General features: G+C 40.3%; 1 protein-coding gene across 2 annotated transcripts in view; it reads left to right on the top strand.

Moving 5' to 3' along the window:
- The window catches only part of DCAF5 (DDB1 and CUL4 associated factor 5), an 80,061-nt gene extending 69,961 nt beyond the window's left edge, over window positions 1-10,100 (top strand). For both annotated transcript variants that reach the window (XM_009325577.1, XM_009325578.1), the window contains 2 exons: window positions 1,270-1,397; window positions 8,030-10,100. In XM_009325577.1, coding sequence (XP_009323852.1) covers window positions 1,270-1,397; window positions 8,030-9,838 — 1,937 coding nt within the window. In that variant the 3' untranslated portion in view covers window positions 9,839-10,100. The remainder of the gene's footprint in view (window positions 1-1,269; window positions 1,398-8,029) is intronic.
- The last annotated feature ends 1,389 nt before the right edge of the window (window positions 10,101-11,489 follow it).

Below are 11,489 nucleotides of genomic sequence, written 5' to 3'. Positions count from 1 at the left end.
TTTTTTTGACCCGTCTTTCTTGTTACTCTTCAGTGTTAATGCCAGTTTTTCTTTAGGAAATATGTATTGCAGGAGAACTCTGACTCTGTTTTAGAAGACAAGTTGTTCAACACTGGGCTTACGGCTCAAACCAGAAGCTATTTCAGCTGAAAGAGTTCCTGTTGCAGACAAAGGAGGATAGCAAACATCTTCAGCAAGAAGAACATGAAGTTTACTTGTTTAGTGTTAAGACAACTATAAATAGCACAGAAGCTAATGAAATTATTTTAACTTTCTGTAAGGTGTGCTTATGAGCTTTGAGTTGTAAGTAGCAAGATTGTTTTCCTCTGAAGTGGTTTTCAGTTTTTACTTCCCCTCTTTTAAAAGTTTTGGTTTCTTTCACTGAAGATGTTAATCATAGCATGTTGATTGATACTTGTTTATTCAGTAACACAGGTGTACTTTCTAACAAATGTATTGTTTTAATTGTGTGAATCTATGAATATAAAAAATTACTGTGTGACAGTTTCTTGCTTTGGTGTATAGACCTAATAAGAGTCAGTGACCAAGCAGAAAAGTTGTCTGACTTCTGTTTTGAGTTTTACCATTAGCACAAAAGCACTTCAGCTAATTCCCTGCCTTGTGACAAAGAATGATATAACCCACTGGTCAGATGTGTTATTTCAGGTCCCTCTTCAAGCTTGATTCACAGAAATACAAGTTACTATAGATCCCGGCCTAGGGAAGGCTATACTAAGTCCAGCTGTAATGTAGTAACTCAGGCCTTGAAGATTGCCTCCTTTTGATTCCTACCCATCAGACTAGAGTCAACTGTGACAGTAATGAATTGCTGATTTAAAAAATAAATTAAAAAATAAAGAGTATAGCTATTTAAAAAGTCAACCTCTTTATTTCTCTCTGCTTCAAATTTACAAACTGTGAGTAGTGTCATGCCTTAGGCACTATGGTTTCACTGGTGATTTCATTAAGTGTGTATGTTGTTCTTATTCACATACTTGTCATATTAGGTCAAAAACCTTCATTGTTTAGATAGTTGAACTAAAGTAGTTTCTAAGTCCTAATTTGCAGGAAGGATGCTTTTCATCAAACTTGCCGCTTTTCATAGGGCATTGCTCATAAAATCGGAATTCTGCAGCCAACGCAGGCCTTAAAATACTGCAAAATAAAGCTGAAGCACATGTCAAATATAATACAACGTTAAATGATTATGAATGAAAGCAATATGAAGATTTACTTATTCATTTCAGTGTGTGCTTGTTTTTTCCCCAGGTGGCATTGGCAGGGTCGTCAATGGTGCTTTTATGGTATTGAAAGGTCATCGGTCAATTGTAAACCAAGTCCGGTTTAATCCTTACACTTACATGATCTGTTCTTCTGGCGTTGAAAAGATTATAAAGGTAAGATTAATTATCAGAAAATGTGTTCTTTCAATATTTCAGGAAGAAGTAAATGCTTTGTTTTGCTCAGCATCGTTCTTTTCCACACCCATTCTGTCTTCTCATCTTATTCTTTCGTAAAGTGGTATATCTCATTTGCTGGCTAAACTGATGCAAATTTTTAATGGGGCGTTTCAACTTTAAACTCCATTTCAATTTTAAAGGTTTTAGAGGTAAGGGATAAGATCAGAATTTCCTGGATTTGTACCTTGAAAAAGGAGGTTTTTTCCATTATCGTTCTGTACATAACTGATGTATAATGCAAACAGTCTTTCTCGGGAGAGTTTGGTCACAGCTGTAACGTGATCTCCTAAGACTTCTGATACTTTGAGCTAAAATTTAATAAAAATCTCTCCAAAGAGTATTGTTGAGCCTTAGCCTAGCCTGACCTAGCTGAATTTGGCCCAAATACTGCCTCAGGAGCCCTTCTATAATTTTTGTACACACTTCTGCATTGAATCAATTCAACATACCTTTCTGTGGCTTCCAGAGGAAACAGGACTCTTAATACCTTCCACAATATGTCTTTTCTGAATCCTCTAACAATGTACAGTATTTTTAGAAAGTTTGTGCTTTTTTATGTGGAATGTAAAGCGGTAACAAACTTTGTTAGGTTCTGAAACTTTCTTTCTTTAAGGAAAGACTGCCGATATTGTGGAGGCAAGGCAGAAACTTTTTTTGTCAGTTCTAATAGCAAAGGTTGAGGGTGGGGAGGCAGATGATGATGCTACACTAATGCATTTTGCAATCTGCTGCCATAGAAATTTTGCTATAATTTAAGTCTATCAACAAGATGAAAGAAACCAGAATGATTTAATTTTTAAGTAGGATAATGAGAACTGATGCTGCTTCTAACTATTTGTTGAATGACTTCATAAAAGTCTTACCTGCATGTGGCTATAAATGAGGTCGTTTGAGTATTAGTAAATGCTTTAGTCAGCTACAAGTTGACTGAATGAACTTGTCCTGCAAAGGAATGTTTTAGTGTTCTGCAACTTGTGGATCAGAACTGGCCCAAATCCTTAGGACTGTGGCCCAGTGCCCAGCTGCATCACTTGCATTACAGCTACTATCAGCATTTGGGTTCTGATTGTAGTTCAGCTTTCCTTCTCTTCTATCTTCCACTGTACTTCAGTTTGCTTTTCTACTTTTTTCTTCATCTGTGTCCCTCTGACAGGTTTGATCACAAATCTATCAAATACAGGGTTTGAAAAAAGTGCATGGAACAGTTTTAGCAGCTCACTGATTTTTCAGTTTCCAAGAAGTCAAACCGCCACTGTTTAACAACAGTTTTGCCAGAGGCATTTTTTTTTGCTTTGGGAACTTGATTCACGCAGCCTGAATTCTCCCTTTTGGATTTTAGATCTGCTGACCCTTCACCCTATGAATCCTTCCTGCATGAGTGTGCTTAGACTGTTGGATTAGCACTGGTATAAACATCCCCTGTGTTGCTTTTGTGTACTTCTGCTAGGGTTTTGGCGGGGGTTTTTTTGCCTAGTGGTTAAAAGGTTAGTTCGATTAAGGCCCCAGTCACAGATTGTGTAACTCTTTCAAAGACACCTCTGCTTGAATGCTTCCTTAGAAGAGAACGCCTGTTGTGTCGCAGTATGTGCAATAGAACTCGTGTAGCTGCTTTGAAGGAACTGAATTCCCCAAACATTGCAAGCTAGAAACAAATTAAGGGAAAGGTGTTTAATGTTTTAAGTTTACTAGCGAGCCAGAACTTATTACCCTTTTGTTGTATGTCATTTTGTCTCAGCTTGTAATGCGTCTCGTTTGGGGATCAGGTTGTTTTAAGGCTCATACCTTGTCTGATCTGCATGACTTCACTCTTTAAAGGTACTGTCTTAGTGAACAGCGATCTGTGGGTGACCATACAATGGTGGTTTCTTCTTCATTCCAGCTACTTCTGCAGATGGGCTGGAGGCTAGTAACTGCCGCTAGCAGAAGGGCAAAACAGGAAAAACACCACCAGGAGTTCTGAGGGGCTATTTACTGCATTAAAAACAGCTGGGAACACAAGTCCTTCCCTTGCATGGCTATCTTTCCTCCATATAAATGCTTGATGTGCTTGCTTGGAGAGGTTGAGATGACAAGAGGAAGAGCCATAAATAAAAATTGTAGTTAGTTTTTTTGATGTTTTCTTGTTTTGTTAGTTTTTGTTGGTTTGTTTTAATTGGTTCCTTAAGAAGTGTCCTTCCTTTTGCTGTCCTTCAAGTGTCTTCTAAAAATCTTTCTGGAATTAAATCACAGAAGATAACTTCACTGTGGTTGGCTAGTATTCCATTCCCTCAATTGTAGAAACTCTGTGATGAATTAAAAATGTGGATGCAAGCAGTTGTTTGTCTGAGCCCTTAATTTTTAGACTAGCTGGCCTAAATTTAGTACTTCTAGAAGTGAGGAACTGATAGCACCAGCATCAAGGCATGATACAGACAAGCCATTCAACAATTCCACGTGCTTCTGCCAACACACTTGCTATTTTAATGCTGATTGCAAATGAGATACAAATTAATCTCAGGCCTAGCCCTGCTGAAATGAATAGCATTCACAAGAACGATTTTGACCTTTGTGGTTACGTTATTTTTGCTTTAGTTTTATTTTGTTGTAAAGCACCTGCAAGAATATAATTCAGTAACTCAGTGGCTTAGGGTTTGATTTCTGCTAGGACTGAGAATACATTGGATAAGATGGGGGTGTGTGTGTGAATATTCAAGTGAGGAGGCTTCAGAAACCTAAAATAAGACTGAACAAGCTCATTAATAAAGGATACTAGAAGCCTTGACTCCAGATAGTGTGTGCTGGACACATCAACCCAGATGAATTGCTCATTGCCCTCCATTTCAGAAACGTGAACCTCAGTAAAATTGTATGGAAAAGCACATCTGTGAACTAAAATTATTATTTGCAGCAAGCATTCACCACAAGGGCTAAAGTAATATAAAACAGAAAAATACCACTTTCTCCTCAGTTAAGCATGTGAGACATTAGGGTGTGCTGGCAGGAAAATGAATTGCATTGCAGGAGAAATAAATGAGACGTTCCCTCTGATGTGTGGGGCTTAGAGGAGGGCGATGGAGAATTATGCAGTTAGAAAGCAGTTCCAGAAAAGATAAAATAAAGTGCATAAGGATTTTTAGAAAGAAATACTCTTTTGTATTGGAAATGGAATACTCTGTGGTTCTGAGCATAACTGTTGTAGGGCCCATTTGTTTAAAAATCATCAGTATATCAAAGATAGCAAAGTCTATTTGCCCAGGTTGCTGTGGTGACAGATTAATGTCATTGTGGCTAGCTGCCTCTGCCTAATCAGATAATCTAATATAGCTGGTTTAATTATTCTCACGCTGTGGGCATAACTACTTCTTTTGTTTGAAAATTTGGAATACAAGCAATTCAAAGATGCTCTCTGAAGCATCTCTGCTGAAGTAGAGAACCGGTTTTTTACTCCCCTTTTCTGTTATTGTTCCTATTTTTATATCCATATTCGGGGCATCAGTGAGTAATATTCAGCTCCTTAATCCTCTGACAGAGAAAGAACTTCTTGATAGATTGTTGCTTCAGTGGGATGATTTGCCAACTTACTTTCTCCAATTTGCTCACATTCTTCTTCGACATGGCATCAGTCAGATGATGAAAAAAAGGGAAAGGCACTCCAAAAGAAGCCCATTTCAGATGCCACAGAGAGCAGTGGACCAGTTGCTGCCAGTTTTCTGCCAGACTTCCTGGTTCTGCAAAGGATAGATTCTTAGTCTGATTTCTTTCTGGGACTCTGGCAGGCCCTCGCACTTCCTCATGGCAAAATGTCTAAAAAGTAGGGATATCAATCTCCAGAGACATCTGATCCTGTACAAATACAAACAGGTATTAATCCTGAATTCCCTTGACTTCTCTCTGTTATTTACTCCTTCTCTCTGAACAAATCTGTCTCGGAAGGGAAAAGCTTCACTATGGACTCTTTGTAGCTATCTTTTCAATATTTAACACTGCTGTATTTTCTCTGATGCTTGCAGAGTGAGCAGAAAGATCTGGTAGCACTAACAAGGATGTGGAATCTCTCTGTGCACACTTTATGTACCTTTTTAGATGACTTTTCAATACAAAACAGATCTTTCCCAGAGGGACTTCAGAACAGACTACCTCTCCTCCATTTATATTGGATCATATAGAATCTTAAGAGTTTTCTAATTCTCATGCTTAAAAAATAAAGTTTTATAAAACCTAGTGATCAATCTAACACTGCTAAGACTATTTGAGGAAGGAGCATGCCAGCCTGCTTGTCCAGGCATACAGTGGGTATTGTACATTTACAAGAAGGTATATGCTTCTTAAATACAAAAAGATCTGATCTACTTGCTGAAATGCTCAGTACTGAGACAGAGGGGGAAAAGATCTGATAAATTGTGAGAGAAGGTACTGAACATGTGCTAGTTAAATCATCAAGAGGGCAGCAATTCAGAGTAGTCCTTTGAGCAAGTAGAGTTCTATTTTTCTACTCAAAAACTTGGTGTATCCCCAAATCAACGATATCTCTCATGCATCCACTGAGAGAAGACTCTTTCCTACCTTGTCTTTAGGAAGTGGAGCATGGGAAATAATTAGAGGGTGAAGAGAGATTCTTTCTGTTCTCTTGAATAATTCAAAAAGGTTAAGCGTGATTGATGAAAGTCTATACATAGTGGGCTTAGGCTGGGTTTTGTTATCTTTATCCAAACCTGATGCTTGTCCTGTGAGCTGTATGTCTAGTAAGTGCAGTGCTTGAACCAAGCAATGGAGACTGTCTTCATTCTGGTTTCGAATATTATATTAATGAACTGTACTGAGAATTTGCTTAAGTACTGCAGCTAATAAAAATAGCAATTAAGTACAAAGAGCAAATACACCTTGATATTGAGACATGTTCCTAGGAACAGGCTAATGTAATGCAATGTAAAATTCCTTTGCCTTTGCTCCGAAAGGCAGCTTGATGATTGCCATACAGAAAAAGGTATATCTGCAGCCCACTTTAATTTTTGAATAGTGTCTCTTTTAGCTATATAGCCAGGTCACATGTGGAAGCTCTGTTAACCATAAATTCCAGAGGATGCAAAGTAAAGGCATTCAAGTTTGGGAGAATTCCAGAATAAAGGTTACCTGTACATCTTAAATTTGGCTGTGCTGAACAAGTAATAGTAATTAGTTTATTTTGTTTTACTTCCAATAATAATTTGGTTTACTTCCAATATTAAAGGTGTATGGTCTTACTGTATGTACACTGTTGAAAATCTCTGTGAATACAGAATTACTGGCATTCTTGTGGGCTTTTTTTATAGTGCTTGTCATGGTAGTGTCAGATTATGTTGCATGTGTTAACTATGCATCTTGTGAGATGAGTGCTGATTATCCCATTTACATGGCAAAAGGCTCTTTTTATTAGCGGGTTTCGTCTACTTGGAACAAAACTCGACTAATTTCTATTGGGAAAAGTTAGGTGTTTTTGCCAAAGTCTATTCCAAACGGCCAACCTGGTATAAACAGCCGGCATAGAATTTTTTTCCCCCTGAGCTTGTTAGCTTGGTAAAACCAAAGCATGACTGAAATCGAGTATTTTATAAGCAGAACATTAAGGCAGTACCGTGGATAGGCTTGCATACTAGCTCTGCTTACAATAAGTGTTGTGCATCACGTTAACCATTGATCTAAAATAAAGTGATAGTGGTTGTCCAATGAGTGCCTTAATCATATTGCTCCCGAATCTGTGAGTAAAACTGAGAAAGGTGAGGAGATCCAACTGTTATGTTTGCTATGGATTACCAGTTTCTTAGGGATATTGGTGGATCTTCTTTGGGGCTTTTCCCCACCACCCCCCCTCCACACCAGGAAAACCGAGGGAAGGCTAGGTGGACAGCACAGTCAAGGCTGTTGCTAGTGGTTAAATCGTTAGACTTCGCAATGTTACTACCTCTCTCCACTTCAAAAGTAGCTTTCAGTAAAACTCTTCTCCTTCACCTTTCCCCACTAACTAAAAACTGCTGCGGTGTCTTGAGAGGATGTTGGATGCTTGCTTTCCTTCACGGCTGTTCCCTAAAGGGAGTAGTGCAGGCCTGCTTTTCACCCCCATACATTCAGCTCCCTGCCTGCTGATCAGGTGCGACTGACTGTGCAGCTGGATGAAATGTTACTCTACATCACTGGCACAAGCAACTCTAGTTTCCTGGGAAACAAGTGCCTTCATTAGTGCTAAGACTGTATTGTAGGCAACAAACTATTCTTACCGTTAGTGAGTAAGCATCCCCTATTACATAAAAATAGAGCCCTGCAATTTGGGAGAAATTATTACACGCTGAAATATTGAAATGATGGATAATCTGCAGTGTGAGAGCTTTTAAGTTCTGGATGGGTGAAATAGATGCAGGAAAAACACATTTGTAAAAGGGGAGGAAAAAACCTCACCTCTGGAATACTTGCAAGTATGGGTCTGAGGGATAAAAATTAATAAAAACAGTCTGCAACTTGCAATTGTTCCAGATATTTGCACTACTGTTCTATTTCACATGCTTGTAATAGTTTATGAATCCAAAGACATAACGTGGTTTTTTTATTTTCTGTTACAGATCTGGAGTCCTTACAAACAGCCTGACTGCACAGGGGATCTGGATGGTAGAATTGAGGATGATTCGCGTTGCCTCTACACTCACGAAGAGTACATCAGTCTTGTGTTGAACAGTGGTAGCGGATTGTCCCATGATTATGCCAACCAGTCAGTCCAGGAAGATCCACGAATGATGGCCTTTTTTGACTCCCTGGTGCGCCGGGAGATTGAGGGCTGGAGTTCTGACTCAGACAGCGACCTCAGTGAGAGCACAATCCTGCAGCTCCATGCAGGAGTAAGTGAACGCTCCGCTTACAGCGAGTCAGAGTCCTCCGCCTCTTTGCATCACTCCCCACCACATGTGGCTGAAGAGTCTGATGAAACTGCCTATAACTTAAGGGCCTTAAGATCAACTGAATCCCCCTCAGCCAGAGAAGACGTGGCTTCCCGTCAGCAGAGGCTCTCTGCACTGAGAAAGTATCAGGATAAACGTCTCCTGGCCCTTTCCAATGAGTCTGATTCTGATGACAATACCTGTGAGGCAGAACTAGATACAGACCTTTTCCGACGGCCACGGTCCCCAAGTCCTGAGGAGAACGAATCCAGCAGTTCCAGCAGCAGCAGCAGTACAGAAGATGAAGAGGAACTGAATGAACGACGCACATCTATGAGGCAGCGCAATGCACTGAGGCGCCGACAGAAGGTGCAAAAGGAGGAAAGGACTAGTACTAACACGGAGAATGTGACCCCCTACATAGGTGAGGATATCTATGATTACCCCCAGATCAAAGTAGATGATTTATCTTCTTCTCCAGCTTCTTCACCAGAAAGGAGTTCAGCCAACAAAGAAGTTCTCAAAGAAAGGACCTCTCCTTGTTCAGACAGTGAATCAGTGGAGAGAAAGATTTACAAAGCTTACAAATGGCTTCATTATTCTTACATATCATATTCCGCTGGTAAAGATGGTGAGTCCTCCAGAGGAGATGGGGAGAATGACGAAGGGAAACCAGGAACTAGTGGAAGGCACAGTACAGCACACTCGCTAAATAAGGAAGATGCTAGGAACTTGAGTTCAGTAGTTCCTCAAGGTTCCCCAGCTCTTCCTACCGAAAGCCACAACAAAGAAACTTTAAAAGAGTGTGGCTTGATAGAAAATTCTAGTAATGGTCAAGCTCATGAATGTGACAATCAGCGGCGGATGGAGGGTCAAGAAAACACATCTGAAGACACTAGCAGTGGAGGTATAGAGCATTCTTTTGAGACTAAAAAGCTCAATGGAAAAGCTAACTGCAAAGGGCTAAATAGTTGTACTGAAGAACCATGCATTCAGACTGCAGGACTTGTGGAACAGAAAAATAGTCAAAACTGTCAACCAGCATCAAGCCATCACTCACTGGTCCCTTCGTTCTCCACTGTCGCCATCTGTAGCATGTCGGGTCACTGCTCCAGAAACCAGACTGATGACAGTGAGGAGAGGAGCCTCGACACCTCCTGCATTAACCACAATAACGGCCACTTGCATCTTCGCCCTTCATGCTTCAACAACGGACAGAGTTTTGGAGAGCAGGAGGCTGTGACACAAGGACTACAGGTGCACTCAAATGCTGATAATGGCAACCTTGTACAGATGGGTGTGACCTTGCACAAAGACTGCTGCCTGTCTGAAATGGACTCCAACAGCTACAATGTGAGCACGAGAGAAGATACTGCTGACTTGCATCCTACGGGCAGTGAGAGTACTCAATGTCTTGGAGGACTGAAAAGACACAGAGCGGAGTTGGAAGATGCAGATTCAGAGAGTTCATCCTTAGAAAAGAAGTTAAAAACATGATAAATGCAAATGTCTGTCGTAGCGTGCACTCTCTCAAAAAAAAACAAAAAAAAGAAAAGGAAAAAGAAAGTATTAAAGGCACATAGAGCTTGGGTCTGAAGCATTGCGTTTGATTCTCCATTCCATTCTTCAGTGGGTCTGTTTTAGATTGCCAATGGTTCATGCTGTATAAAAATCCAACTTCCTCCTTAATGAGACTGAGTCTAGTGTACCCATACAAGGTTCTGTTTAAAGTAAATCCTTATTAAGACGGTTGACTGAATTATTCTTGTGTGAACATGTGTCGTTTGTTCAGCCAGCCAACCAGGATGACTGCTTTAAGTTTTAATTGTTCTTCTAAGAAGGAATTTTTCCATACTGACATTTATTACACATTACAGGCTGAAGAATGATTGAATTAGATCACACTGGTGGTAGCTTGGGATGTGTTTCTTGTTGAGAAAAACAGGGAAGAAACCTTTCTGGGCCCTTTATTCTGTTTCAGAAACTAAAGAAATGCAACCGTTAGGGAGGATATTTTCAGAACTGAATGGTATCTTTAGAGATGATACTTCATAAAGCACTTGCTTCTGATACAGTTCAGTGACATTATTTTTATGCCAACAGAAAAGCTATAGGAAATGAGCCTCTTTCCAAAATCAACTTTAGACTGTTCCCATGGTGACATTGAATTTTGTGGGGTTTTTTAAAGCAAAGAACTGAGTAACACAGTGTCATCACTATATTAAAATGTGATCGTTTGGCAAGAGGAAGGTATTATGCTGTAGGCCTCACTCTAACCAAGGGCTATTAAAAATCAGGCATTGAAACATGCCTTTCTGTGAGCTTAACATAGAGGTTCATGATTGTTATTATTATTTATTAAGAGTATGGCTCTGGGTGTTGGGATGTATCTTGACTGTGCCCTCCCTTTCCCCCATGTGCTTACTTCTGGGAGTCAGCAGGCCAAAGAGAAAATAGCGGAAGGATGGATAACGTAACTGATGCATGTTATTAACAGCAACACGTGGTAAAGTCTAAAAACTGCTTTTTTAGCAGTTTTCTTAGCCCACAGCTCAAAATTGGTTGGCATTGGGGATCAGGGTTGTTTTCCACCACTGTGCTGCAAATATTTAGAACTGCAGATGGGTAGGTGGATACAACTGAGTTGTGTGTGTACGGGAGAGCTTCGGAGAAACATCCGCATGTGTGAGGATGCTGGGACTCCCAAGTCTGGCAATCAGAACTTGAGCAAGAGCGTAGCTCCGGCTGCCGTGAACTGGCGTTCTGTTCAGGTCGATGGAGTCCTTTCTTGCCTGGGCTCTGTTTTTAACGGAGTATCTAGTGAGTCCTCTCCGTTCTGGCATGCTGGAACCGGCGAAGTTGCACTTGCTTCCCTAGCAACAAGGTAAGAGGAGTCAGTGTGCAAAGGAGAAAAGAAACCACCTATAAAGGACACGAAAACTACGTGTTTGTGCCTTGCAGTGCTGACAACAGAAAAAGAGGCTTCTTTTGACCCCAGTAATTGTCACAGGCCTTCAAGCCCAGTGACCGAGGAAGGGCTAGATTATTTTAAGGAATAGGAGACTTTTGCTTTCAATATGACTCTAGCAGTACACTGCTGTACAGCACTGGTCTCGGAATAATTATTTCATACGCACAGCTACCTGGT

The sequence above is a fragment of the Pygoscelis adeliae genome, unplaced genomic scaffold (genome assembly GCF_000699105.1).
Source record: "Pygoscelis adeliae isolate BGI_AS28 unplaced genomic scaffold, ASM69910v1 Scaffold356, whole genome shotgun sequence".
In the NCBI taxonomy this organism is placed as follows: domain Eukaryota; kingdom Metazoa; phylum Chordata; class Aves; order Sphenisciformes; family Spheniscidae; genus Pygoscelis; species Pygoscelis adeliae.
This window is presented reverse-complemented; position numbering and strand designations above follow the sequence as displayed.